Source organism: Phyllopteryx taeniolatus, chromosome 9, assembly GCF_024500385.1.
Source record: "Phyllopteryx taeniolatus isolate TA_2022b chromosome 9, UOR_Ptae_1.2, whole genome shotgun sequence".
In the NCBI taxonomy this organism is placed as follows: Eukaryota; Metazoa; Chordata; class Actinopteri; order Syngnathiformes; family Syngnathidae; genus Phyllopteryx; species Phyllopteryx taeniolatus.
The window spans coordinates 31,697,408-31,710,140 of record NC_084510.1 but is presented as its reverse complement, the minus strand read 5'-3'; the positions used below and the strand labels follow the sequence as shown (position 1 = coordinate 31,710,140).

The 12,733-nt window shown below is 48.6% G+C and overlaps 1 protein-coding gene across 3 annotated transcripts in view; it reads left to right on the top strand.

Moving 5' to 3' along the window:
- The first annotated feature begins 1,450 nt into the window (after positions 1-1,450).
- LOC133483150 (E3 ubiquitin-protein ligase RNF123) overlaps positions 1,451-12,733 on the top strand; it is a 38,346-nt gene continuing 27,063 nt past the window's right edge. Inside the window, exons 1-17 of one of the 3 annotated variants that reach the window (XM_061783907.1) lie at positions 1,451-1,609; positions 3,725-3,820; positions 4,579-4,663; positions 6,221-6,300; positions 7,592-7,689; positions 8,879-8,933; positions 9,489-9,574; positions 9,640-9,726; positions 9,807-9,874; positions 10,387-10,512; positions 10,587-10,701; positions 11,041-11,145; positions 11,224-11,349; positions 11,411-11,503; positions 11,824-11,892; positions 11,986-12,108; positions 12,185-12,284. In XM_061783907.1, coding sequence (XP_061639891.1) covers positions 3,733-3,820; positions 4,579-4,663; positions 6,221-6,300; positions 7,592-7,689; positions 8,879-8,933; positions 9,489-9,574; positions 9,640-9,726; positions 9,807-9,874; positions 10,387-10,512; positions 10,587-10,701; positions 11,041-11,145; positions 11,224-11,349; positions 11,411-11,503; positions 11,824-11,892; positions 11,986-12,108; positions 12,185-12,284 — 1,504 coding nt within the window. In that variant the 5' untranslated portion in view covers positions 1,451-1,609; positions 3,725-3,732. Of the gene's footprint in view, positions 1,610-2,037; positions 2,198-3,724; positions 3,821-4,578; positions 4,664-6,220; positions 6,301-7,591; positions 7,690-8,878; positions 8,934-9,488; positions 9,575-9,639; positions 9,727-9,806; positions 9,875-10,386; positions 10,513-10,586; positions 10,702-11,040; positions 11,146-11,223; positions 11,350-11,410; positions 11,504-11,823; positions 11,893-11,985; positions 12,109-12,184; positions 12,285-12,733 lie in introns of those variants that run through there. The other 2 variants (XM_061783906.1, XM_061783908.1) reach the window with 2 other exon arrangements.

Sequence of the window (12,733 nt, the reverse complement as noted above, 5' to 3'; positions counted from 1 at the left end):
CCACCCTTTTTGGAGTGCTTGGAGGGGGTGCTGCAGAGCGCTCCCGCTGGGGACTTCAATGCTCACGTGGGCAATGACAGTGAGACCCGGAAGGGCGTGATTGGGAGGGTCAGAACCCGAGCGGTCTTCTGTTATTGGACTTCTGCGCTCGTCACGGATGTCCATAACGAACACCGTGTTCGAGCATAAGGCTGTCCACACGTGCACGTGGCACCGGGACGATCGACTTTGTGGTCGTGTCATTCAGGAGACGCCGGAGAGACTACGCCTCTCGGCTGCCCTGTGAACGCCTCGGGATCCCCTCGGAAGATCTGGAGGAAGTGGCTGGGGAGAGCTACTGCCCCCGCGACCCGACCTCGGATAAGCGGAAGACAATGGATGGATGGATAATCATCATAAGAATCATCATCAAATATGGAGCTCCAAAAATGGGATTGATATCAATGATGATGATGATGCTGCCGAAAGCTTCACAAGGAGACACAGGTGGTTGCTGTAGTGGAGATGAAGAGTCACCATCATCGTCATCAACAGCTGGAAAGCCCCCTCCTCCCTGCCACCCCTTCCTCACTCACTGGCGGTGAGAGAGAGAGCGAGAGGATCTCTTCTCTTCTTCTTTTCCTTCTTTTCTTCTTCTTGTTTGTGTTGTTCTGCAGCAGCAGGTTGGAGGATGCGTGGGTGCGCGTGCGCGGCATCCGGGCGTCACGTTCCCACGCGTACACGCCCTCCTCCCGCAACGTGCGCATGTCAGCCACGGCGGCGCCACTGAAGAGGTGCCAACATTGAGCGAGCTTTCGCCCACATCCCCAAAACATGCATGACTTGGAGACTCTAAATTGCCCTTAGGTGTGGATGTGAGTGCGCATGGTTGGTTGTTTGTATGTGCCCTGCGATTGGCTGGCTACCAGTTGAGGGTGTAACCCCGCCTCCTGCCCGATGACAGCTGGGATAGGCTCCAGCACGCCCGCGACCCGCGTGAGGAGAAGCGGCGACAGAAAATGGATGGATGGATGGATGGATGGGAGAAAAGCGGAGTGCCCCACACAGGCCAGGCCAGGATTTGAACCCGCAACCTCAGAACTGTGAGGCGGATGTGCTAACCAGTCGGTCACCGGCGCATCTTCATCATTTGATTCATAAATACCAATGACGATAGCAACCAAAATGAGCTATGGCCACGTCAGTCACTATGGTGGGGCTTTGTTGTCTTTGTACTGTACTCGACCTGCTTGGTACTTCTCCCAAAATGACCACAAGATATCCAGCTCCAGCGACAGCGGCACAGACGGCGTGGGCGGTGTGCGAGTCTGTAGAAGCAATTGTATGCTAGAGGAGTCAAAGAAAAACTTGCCGCATTGTGGTAGAACGCTTGTACATGACGGATGTTTGTTTTAGGTTGAACATTCTGTCATAGTAATAATATTGCAAACGCGTTTATTTTGAAAAGGTTTGGACAACAATTGGTCGTTAATCGGGAGTTACTGTCGCAAAGTATACTGCAGCGCGACCGCCAGTGTGCTCAACGTCTAAAACCGGAGATGAAGTTAAATTTAAGATCGAATTTTGCGACTATGACGGTCCCTTAGTACCTGGTTGACGAGGGAACAAGGTTGGTGTTAGTTTTTGCCATGTAAATGTAGCTTTTGTTGCGTTTCACGATGCTGCTAAATTGTGCAGTTGAACGGGTTTTCACCCACTGGAGGGTGCTCAGCAACGTCTTTGCAAGACTCAATGTTAATAGAAGGTTAAGGACAATTACAATATGGGGATTTTATTCCATTTCATGATTCTTGTAAAAGGCAATGTTAAAAATAGTCCGAAAACATACAGTCAGTGCTAGCACAAAGTAAAGACTGTCATGGCTACAGGGTCCAATTGGTAATGGTAATAGTCATCCATATCAGGTCAAGCATACTGTTAAGAGTTGCTGACTGTATTCGTTTGTTTATTCCTGTAGCTCTTACGCTGCGTTCACATACAAGGAGATTGAATCAAGGTTGTGCGCCATCACTTTGAGAGAGCAGCTTTTCAACGCTAGCTTTCGCGTTTCGTATGTTTTCGGCCCAGCTGAGGATCCGTCGCGTTGGGACAAGCGCCACAAGAAGCTCGCACGCATTCTTCCACCGAGACTCCAATCACGCAAACATCGCTCGCGCCGAAGCGGCACAAAAAGCGCTCAAGTCGGAGAAGGTTTAAGGTTTGGCTGTCAGCGCGTCACGATCTTTTTCATGTTCGTCTTTCGTCACGTTAGCCCGCGAGCTAGCCCGGGCCGGCCAGCTAGCAGCAAGCAGCTAGCAGGCTAGCGCTAGCCGCAGCTTTTCATTTGGGCTCATTTTTGTGGCCGACTGTGTTCCTTTGTGTGCCGAGAAATGTTCTGTGAACGCCCCGCTCACCTAATGGCGGCACAAAGGCTACAACTCCCACGGCGTGTGACGTCATCGGTCAACTTCCATCTCGCATTTGAATAACACTACTAATAATAGGCTTGCAGTTGACTTTCAGCGTCAGTCACCTCAGTGGTGATAGGTTAATTCGTCAGGGACCGTCAGAAAATGTGAAACTCAAGAGTGGAGCTGCTCTGTGCGCCAGTACACATTCAGGGATTTTTCAAATCTGAAAAGTTTGCTTCACTGACTGTTACGGAGCCCAAGCTTGAGCATAGAAATTGGTTTTGGTCGCACTGTGAGTGTTGTGCTGCGATATTGACACGCGGGATGATTCTGTTCCACTGCCGATCTTGAATCCAGTCCTCCAAGACAGAAATCTCACCTGATCAAACAAAAACCAAGAAGCTAAAGAAATATGTTTCCCGAGTGTTCCTGGAGGTCAGCAAAAAGACTTGCTCTGGAAAATACTTTTTATCGACTCGGGAAGCCACAAAATCCGACATCGGGTAGGACGTGTTGGTTTTTGGTCTACGGCCACTTCCTCGTTCGTCAGTCAGGTCGCTTGTCGATTGGCTACATTCCGTTTCGCATCACAGTTTGCCGAGTCGCCGAATTTCCCCACACGCGAAGCTTTTTGGTTCTAAATAGAGAACGCTTTTAATATTTCACATTGACGAGAGCTGGACACGTTCGGGACCCTCTAATGGGGACGCATCCATCCGGAAATCCACGTCTGGCGGGTTTGGGGCTTGCGAGCTTGTGGACGGCCCAAAAAGCGAGGGGGAGGATTTTGAAACGTTTTCTAAATTTAGCTGTCGGAAGATGGCCGACGAGCTGCCTGCGAGGAGGGAGGGGCTTCTCGCGGCGCTTTGTATGACAAACGTGACACGCAAACAGGAGCTGATGAAACGTCAACGTACGTGGCTAGCCGAGATGATTTCCGAGAGCCGGAAGCTGAGCTGCATGGTGTTTGTTTCCAGACTCGGCGCCTGCCGCCTGAGAAACCTCATCGTCATATTCCATAATTGCCCCTGCATATGCTTGGGATTTCGGAACGGAACTCGAGGAAAACGTTGTTGTCGGGCGATGCGTTCGCTTACCTATCTTGACACGATATCAAAATCGACACGTCACACGTCGTGAGCGACACAACGATCGGGTCACAGCCCGTAGCCGAGCCCAGCTGGATGGAAAATATGAAATAGCGATATTATCCCAATTGTCACCTCTGATCGGTGGGCTCTATCATCCTGTCAAGTGACGAAGTGTAATGATGGTGTTTGGTGGCGCAAATTGCCAGCGATGATGCTGAGGGGGATTTTTGTGTTTCTTTGCAGCGTGCAGCATGAGCTCCAAAGGCGGCGGCGGCGGCACCGCCTTGAGCCGCCGCAACTACGGACTGGCTTCAGATACCGACAAACCCAAATCCACCGGTAACGCACGTTCACGTCTTTGATTTCACAATAGAGGATCCGTTTTCACTTGTTGGGCCCATAATGATTGCTTAGCGACGACAAATAATGTCTTTGTTCATCCATCCGTGGCAGCGATTCAGGATTGGTAGTTTTCCGCATCTGCTTCCAAAATGGATTCAATTGGGATTTCTTAGTTTTTGAGTAAATTACAAGCGCTGCGTGGTGGCACTGAACTCTACTTGCTTCACAAGAAGTTTGTCAGTTCTGCAAGTAGAGAACAATTCATCAAAAAAGAGGCTTCCAGCTGTAGTTTACTGGAAAACTAAACGGAGAACAACGAAAATGACAACAAAAGTCTGCTCGCTTAATGTAAAGAACCATGGACATGCTTACGGTTAGCATGGTGGAACAACACACGTATGCAGACAGGCATATATTCTTCGTCCTCTACGAAAAGTGACAAATATAAAAACTTACTGAGTAGTAGTGGAAGTCAACCTCATTTGTGCCTGCATCCCTTTGTTATACAGTAGGGCCTCCTGGTGGCCGAGGCTGGCGCACCACAAGGAGCAGCGCAAGGAAATGAATTGCAGCATGAAATCATCATGCACAAACTGTTTCATGTTTTCAATGCTAATTAATGATGCTATTACTATGTTTTTATAAAGTACAATAATATTGACTGCAATTTTTCCCGATTGAAACACAAGAATGTGTCGGGGGCGCTTTTGTAATGATTCCACGTCGGCGCTGCTTGTGTTTGTTTGTCTTGTTAGGCATCGTGAATGAGAAGCTGCTCAGCGACTATTTGCATCACGTGTTCCCTTCCGCCAATCAGACGCCTGCTCTCGCCTACCTCAGGTACTGACATCACGTGTTCCCCTTCCACCAATCGGACGCCTGCTCCGGCCTCCCTCGACTGACTCCTCGACTTTGCGTTTCTTCAAAACAGCGACACGAGCGCAGTAAACGAATTCAACGAATATTCCGGACTTTGTGTCCCTCTTCATCATGTGAACCGAAATGAGAACAAAAAAAAAAACCAGTAGGGGTGTCCCGATCCGATCTTTGACATTGGAAATCGGTCCGACGTCAGCAAAAAAAAAAAAACAACAAAAAACTAGGATCGGCTCGGACTGGATGTAAAATCTCCGATCTTATGCAAGCGGTCCGTTCCATGCGCCGCTCCATCGCTTGTATCCTGAAGAGCCCACGTGATCACAACAGCAGCGTGCTAAGGTGCTAACAGGGTAGCAAGCAGTAAGCAGTAAGAGTGTATGTTGCTTGCTTAAAGTCGTGAATTGGCACTCCAGTTAAAGTTCACTGCAAAACTAAACTCGCATAACAAAAGAATGACACCTGATGTTTAAATACATCGCAGACTTCGTCATCTTTGTTCACAAAACTCGCTAGCTCCAAGCTAACAACAATGATTGAAAAATACCATTGACGAGCGAAAGAAAATTAACATTGTACTCTTGGCACTTATATCTCTAAAAAATAACAAATATTGGTACAAAGACGCTGTATAAAAGCAGGCAACGATTGTCAATAAAACTAAAGCAGTTGCATCAAGAAGTTCCAAAGTGTCTTGCCGCACAAAGCAAATGATGTTCCCACCACATACTGACAGTAAAAAAGAATTTCTCTTTAATTCTTTTGCACTTTAAAAGTGTCATTTGTATTTCTGAGATTATTTTTGTTTTCGAATTATTTTTTTATTGAATCTATTCAAATGTAAATATATAAATATGCTTATGTTTAAGTTAAGCAGTACATATGTTGCAATTTAAAGATATAGTTTTGTTTCGGGTTTTATTGAATTAGTTTTTCAGGATTATTTACATTTATTGAATTCAATTTTAGTACATTCCTTTGACTTTATGTGGCCCATTAGTTGACTATCTTGGAAAAATACTTAATTTGTAGCATTATGACTTTTGATCCTGACATATGTCTTTGTTCCTGGAAAGATGACCTTTTTTGTCTTGAAAAAAAGTTTTATTCTCACGGAATTTGTTGTTGTAAGATTCCAACTTTTTTCCTGGCAAAACGGCGGCTTTGTAATTGATTTGCCAGTCCGGGCTCCACGTTGCGGTCGTGTCGGATTGGCATCGGGTCGTCGGGGGTGCTTGGAAACATACCGAGAACGTTCCAGACCCCCTGGAAACGTTGGTCGAGTACGCTCAGCTGCCGCGCTTCGTCTTACCAACACTTCTATTCATAGACGACGAGTACACGCGCGCGGAGTGGTGTGTTTGCCGTGGTTTTTTTTTTTGGAAGCGGGACCCCCGCTTGCTTGGCATGTTGAGTTTGTCGTGTGCTTTGCAGGCTAACAAGATGAACATGCTAATAAAGTTGTTGTTGTTGTTGTTGTTGTTGTTCCTCCTTCGCCCGCTCGCTCTTGCTGGCATTCAGGAAGCCTTTGACGTTCCAGGATCTCGACGCTCACCTGCGAACTTTGTTGTCCGAAGGAGAAACCGCTGACGATGGCCCAGGTACGCTCTTTTCAAAGAAAGCTTGTCAAGCTAAACAATTGCTTTGGAAAACAATCAAAAGAATGTTGCTCTATAACAACAGCCCGACTGCTCTCGATGTTTGGGGGCAAAAAAACAAGCTGATATTCAATATATCGGCCGATAACTGATACTTCGTCAATATGAGAAATAAGAACATTGATATACACTGGACATACATTGCATATGAATACAAATCCTTATAATAGCTCAAAATACCTCTAGCGAGCTAGCACTCCGTTTCTGTTTTCTGTAAACGTGCCGGCGTTCTGTCCAATCACGCTGTAACGCTTCGGTCAACATCGCTCGGCGCGCGTGCGTAAACGTTGCCGACGGCATGCATCGCTTTACACTTGAAGCTATGCGAGTCCCAGGATGCACGTGTCTGGGAACAATGAGTCCCTGCCACTTGTCATCACGCCGTACATAAACCGGAATCTTCCAAAATATTCTTTCTATATTGCAGATTTGTATTCGTACAGTATTTTTGTGTTATCCATTGCTCTTGCTCTCTCAATATATTATGTTTCAGCCTGCCACAGTAGTAATTGTTTTCGGACGATATATTTTCACAAAAACTCTCATGATAAACAATAGTATTCTTGTTTTTTTTTTTTTTAGACCAAAATCTTCCATTTCCTGTGCAGTTTTGTCCTTAGCCTATCCCAGCTGACTCCGGGGGCGAGAGGGGGGGTACACCGTGAACTGGTCAACAGCCAATCGCAGGGCACATCGAAACAAACAACCGTTCGCGCCTCAGGGCAATTGAGAGTCTTCAATCAACCTAGCACGCATGTTTTGGGGATGTGGGAGGAAAGCCACGCGGGCGCGGGGACGACATGCAAACTCCACAGCGGCGGGGCCGGGATTTCAACCCCGGTTCTCAGAACTGTGAAGCAGGTGTGCTAACCAGTCGCTCACCGTGCCGCCCTGCTTAAAAATGAAACGGAAAAACCTGCAGATTTTTCACGGATTTGTGGGAAAAACATGAAAGGAAAGTTGGGTTTTAATTTTGTGTTTTGTGTTCCAAAAGTCAACAATGTTTTGTTTTATACACACCTTTTGTGCTTAAATAGCAGAAACTAATGTTTTGGAGAACTTCATGTTGTCAGAAATACAAAAATGGTTTTGACCTTTTTAGCTTGTGGTCAAACGTAACGTGTTGCCTGTTTTCGCGATTGGAAGGATACCTGTGATCATGTGACGTAAGTGTGGCCCGTAGACATCAACATTGAGCTAAAAGCCGCCAAATCTTTCCCGCCTTGTCCTTCAGACCACGAGGTCGAAGGTCGTCTGGGTCCTCAGTCGGTGGTCCTGGACCATACCAGCGGCTTCGAGGGGCTTCTGTTTGTGGACGACGACCTGCTGGGGGTAGGAAGACGCCTTTCTTCGTGATGTTTTCATGATTTTGCATTTTGTCTCAATAAGACGCGTGCGGCATGTTTTGCTCCAAAGAAGCCGAAGGTCAAGAATTCCAGACACATTTTGACATCCTATTCGTTTCCGTGGTGAAATTGGCTCCGTTTAGGGCGTAGCCGTCCTGCCCCAAATGCCGCGGGCCAACGGCGAGCCCGGCTTCCGTACGGCGGATCCGGTTTGGCCGTCACTTGTTCTCTGAGCTGCGATGCGGAGATTCCATTGCGTTGGTGGAGGCAGCATTTCATCACCGAGTCACCCGATGACACTCCAATGTCGATCAAAGTAGCGCTGCGGCACGTGACCTGGGCGCACAACTAGCCGACAACAACAACAACGACGACATTAGTATAATAGATTAGCATCAGAAGCTAATGCTGCCGACGGTTAGCTTTGCGAACACTGCAGGTCTGCTTACCTCTTGGCTTTGACACGCTTGGGCTAAAGTGGTTCTTTGGTTCTGGAACTCGGTCCAGCTTACCAGCCGAGCACCTCACCTGGGGGTGCTTACTATGTTAATGAGCCCCGCCCGCTCTTGCGTCGCAATCTGGCACATTTGGGAACTGCTCCCTCGGAGACCCGATTTCACAAATTGACAACAAAAATGATGTTCTGTTATGTTCTGGGTCAAATTGACCCATTTAAATTCATCCATACCGCTTCTCCACACGCGGACTGGGGGAGAGGCGGGGTACACCCTGAACCGGTCGCCAGCCCATCCATCGCAAGGCGCACATATAGATGGAAGAACAAACGTTTGCGCTCACATTTACACCTACGGCAAATGTAGTGTCTTCAATCAACCTCGCGTGCATGTCTTCAGGATGTGGGAGGAAAGCGGAGCGCCCGGAGAAAAGCCACACGGGCACGGGAAGAACATGCAAACTCCACACAGGCCAGGCCGGATTCGAACCCGGGTCCCATTCAATTCCTTTAAATGTACAAAAAAGACACCAAAAAGGGCACTAAAGTTGTTTTTTTTTTTTTTTCTCATTTTAAATCCACTAACATAAACCAAACAGTTGCATTTTGGTGTATTGAATGGGTCAATTTGACCCGCAACATAACGGGAGGCTTCGTTTGCCACTTGACGGCTGTGCGACGGGCACTCGGGACTCACTGGCAAACATTTGTCGCCCTTCAGGTGATCGGCCACAGCAACTTCAGCTCCATCCGAGCCACCACTTGCGTGTACAAAGGTAAGCGAACGCATCGCGCCCGCCGCACGGTGTCGTCTTCACACAAGTGGTGCCGATTGCCCCGAAAGGTTGACACTTTTTGCGCTCAAAAGGTGCTTTCATGAGCATTTTGCGATCAAAAAGCTGTTTTTTCTCAGCAAACTTTTTCTCATTAAAAAGTACGCTTTTTGTGGTCGATGGATCCAACTGTCCATTTTAACACTGTTTGTGATCAAAGTTTTGTGACCCAAAGCTGCTTGTAATATAAAAGTTTAGGTGTGTTGAAAGCAACGTCTTATCATCAAAAGTTGTGTTTGTACATTTTTTTTGGTGGTCCAAAGATTAAAAGTTGCTTTTTAACACTTTCAAAAAGATATGAAATAATGTAACTTTTTGTGACCCGGAGTTTCCCCCGTAACAGCTGAATAAAATTTGCCCTTTGGCACTTTGTGATCCCAAAGTATTTTTGACAAACTCTTTGCGACACCAAATGCTTTTGAACACACTTGAAATGTGATGATGCAGCATGTTTGTTTCCTTTTGACACTTTGTGTGATGACGTTGCGGTGCGTTCAGGCAAGTGGGCGTACGAGGTGCTGATCTCGTCGCAGGGTCTGATGCAGATCGGCTGGTGCACGCTCAACTGCCGCTTTAACCAGGAGGTAAGCCGAGCCCGGAGCTCGCCGTCGTCCACGCCGTCTAACGGCAGTCGCTTCCTGTTCGCCAGGAGGGCGTCGGCGACACGCCCGATTCTTACGCCTACGATGGAAACCGAGTGCGCAAATGGAACGTGGTAACCACCAACTACGGCAAGGTGAGGCGGCGCCCGTCGGGCCGACGCGTAGGTCGCGCGGCGGCGGGGTTGACGTGGCGTTTTTGTTTGCGCGCCCTCAGTCGTGGGCGGCGGGCGACATCGTCAGCTGTCTGATCGACCTGGACGACGCCACCATCGCCTTCTGTCTGTAAGCTAAACGTCAGGAGTCGTTTGTGTCACACAAGATGCTGCATAAATGCTTCACAGGAAAACATTTCCGTTTCTGCGTTTGACTAGTTGACTTTTTGTCATCCAAATGAGGCTTTTCAGCACACTTTTTGTGATCAACCTTTGCTTTTCAATGCACTTTGTAGTGAAAATAACTTTTTTGTCATCAAAAAATGCTTCTTACCATACTTGTAGTTTAAAAAAAAAAAATCTTTGGAAGACGCATTTTGTGATTGCAAAAAGTGCTTTAAAGGCAACTGAATCTTTTTAATCAAAAGCTGTTTGAGAACAGTTTTTGTGACATGAAGTAGCTTTTGGTGAGCAAAGACAGCTCAAGCGATTTACACAACGTACTTTTTTGTGATTAACGAGGACTTGTGGTCAGAACGGTGTGATTAAAGTGCGAGTTCTCCGAAAAGGCACCTGACTGCATTGATGGCTAATAAGCGCGTAATAGATGCGTAAGGAGCGCGTGCGCTTGCGTGTGCTCAGTAACGGGCAGTCGCTGGGTACGGCGTTCAGCGACATCAAGACGGGTCCAGGCGTGGCCTACTTCCCCGCCATCAGCCTGTCCTTCAAGGAGTCGGTGGCCTTCAACTTCGGGAGCCGACCGCTCAGATATCCTAACCCGGCGCTTTTTTTTTTTGGTCTCTGCAATTTGCGATCTTTGTCCTTGACGCGCCGGCGCTCACGTATCCGGCCGAGGGCTACCTGCCCCTTCAGGACCCCCCCACCGCCGACCTCCTCAAGGCTCACAAGCTGTTGGGCTTCATCAAGAACGTCCTGTCCACACGCATACACGCGCAGGTCAGGATGGCACGCGCACACGCACACGCACACGCACCACAACACATGCGGCCTGGACGTGAAACAGCAACTCGTAGTCAACCTGCTGTGTGTGCGCGTGTTTGTGTTTGTGTGGGAGTGATTTTTTTTGTTTTGTTTCGTGCGTGTTTATCTGTGCTTGTGCGCATGTGTTCTTTGTGTGTGCACGTGCATGCATGTGTTGTTGTGAATGTGCGTGTGTGTTTTTGTGTTTGGTCTTTTGTGTGTGTGTGTGTGTGTGCATGGTGTCTATGTATGTAAGTGTTTTTTTATTTGTGTTTGTGTGTGAATGCGCGTGCGTCCATGTTTGTGCGTGTCCAGGAGGAGCGCGTGGTGGAGACGGATTGTTCGGTGTGGAGGCTTCACGGCGAAGCGAGCGTCCTCGTCACGCTGGCGCACATCTTCAACCACTTTGCTCCTCTCATGGTGAGCACGTCCTCTCCTCTCCTTCGCACGCTCGCTTTGTCGTCAGGCGTCCGTAAACGCGCCGGTGCGTGCACGTAGTGCAAAGTGTACCTGGTGGAAGACGTGCTGATGAACTTCCTGTTGGGGATCCTGGAGGGCGGCGGTTCGGTGGACGAGCATCCTCTCATCCAGCAGCTGCTTGACCTCTTCTGGCTCCTCATGGAGGTAACCGCCCGCACGGGTCGGACGCGATGACGTCATCGCTCACGTGCGTGCGTGCGTGCAGGACTACGAGGTGAACGAGTGTCTGAAGCAGCTGATGATGTCACTGCTGAGGGCGTACCGCTTCTCCCCCATCATCCCCGACCTCGGATTCCAGGTACAAAGTATCGGGCGGGCGTGTGTGCGTGTTGCATGTGTCTTGGTGTGTGCTTTTGTGTCTATATATATATGTGTGTGTGTATTTCTCCCATGAGTGTGTGTCTGGTGTGCATGCATGTATGAGTGTGCGTGTTTGTGGTATGCTTAGTGTGTGTGCTTCTTGCGTACATGTTGTACCTGGCTTGTGTGCGTGTCTCCTTTGTGTATGTGTTTAGTGTGCATATGAACGTGGGTCTGGTGTGTGTGTCTTTTGTGACTGATGTGTGTGTGTCTCGTTGAATTTCCTGCGCCCCCCCCCCCCCCCCCCCCCCTTTTCAGATCCACTACCTCCGTCTGACGACAGCCATCCTGCGTCACGAGAAGTCCAGGAAGTACCTGCTCAGCAACGTTTTATATCCTTGCGTGTTCACGAAGTGGCGTCGGTGGTGTTCTCTCTCTCTCTCTCTCTCTCACTCGTCGTCGCAGGTTCCTTAACACGAGGTCACATTTGACGTGTTGCGTTCGGTGGTCTTCTTCTACATCAAGACTCCGCTGCGCGTGAAGGAGGCGGGGCTGGAGGAGCTCATCCCCACCACCTGGTGGCCCACGCACTTCGACAAGGAGGTCCGCTCTCCGGCGCCACCCGCCGCCGCCGCGCTCCCCGCACGTACGTTAGCGCGTTTGTCTCGTTCTCCGCCAGGGAAAAGACGAGCGCGAGGCCAAAGACGAGAGCTCGGACGAGCGTCTGCGGCGGCGAGCTTACGAACGAGGATGTCAGAGGCTGAAAAAAAGAATCGAAGGTCTTGGCAATTATCCATTCCCCATAAACACATTTACATTTACAAATAATTTCAATAGGAAGGAAATTTCCCTGCCGGAAAAAATGTTACACATGTTGTTTTTGCTAGACCGTTTGTTGTTCATTTCTATACAAAAATGTGTGCGATAATGTTCTTCAGATTACATGGGTTGGAATCCTCGCACCTCTCAAAAAAGCGTCACTTTTCAGGAGACCCCCAAAAATGGCACATTTGTTGAACCATCAACATTGCATCGTCAAAGAGACTTTCGATGGGTCAAAAATGGGTCCAAATATCGCGCACGCGTGGGGACTGACCAGTAGTGTCCGTTTGTGAAAACTAGGCTCCGGCCTACGATACCAGCGACACGTACGATACTATCAGTATGATCCAATGGGAATGGTTGAATATTTCAGAGTATACGACGACGAGGGCGGGTGAGGATCCAA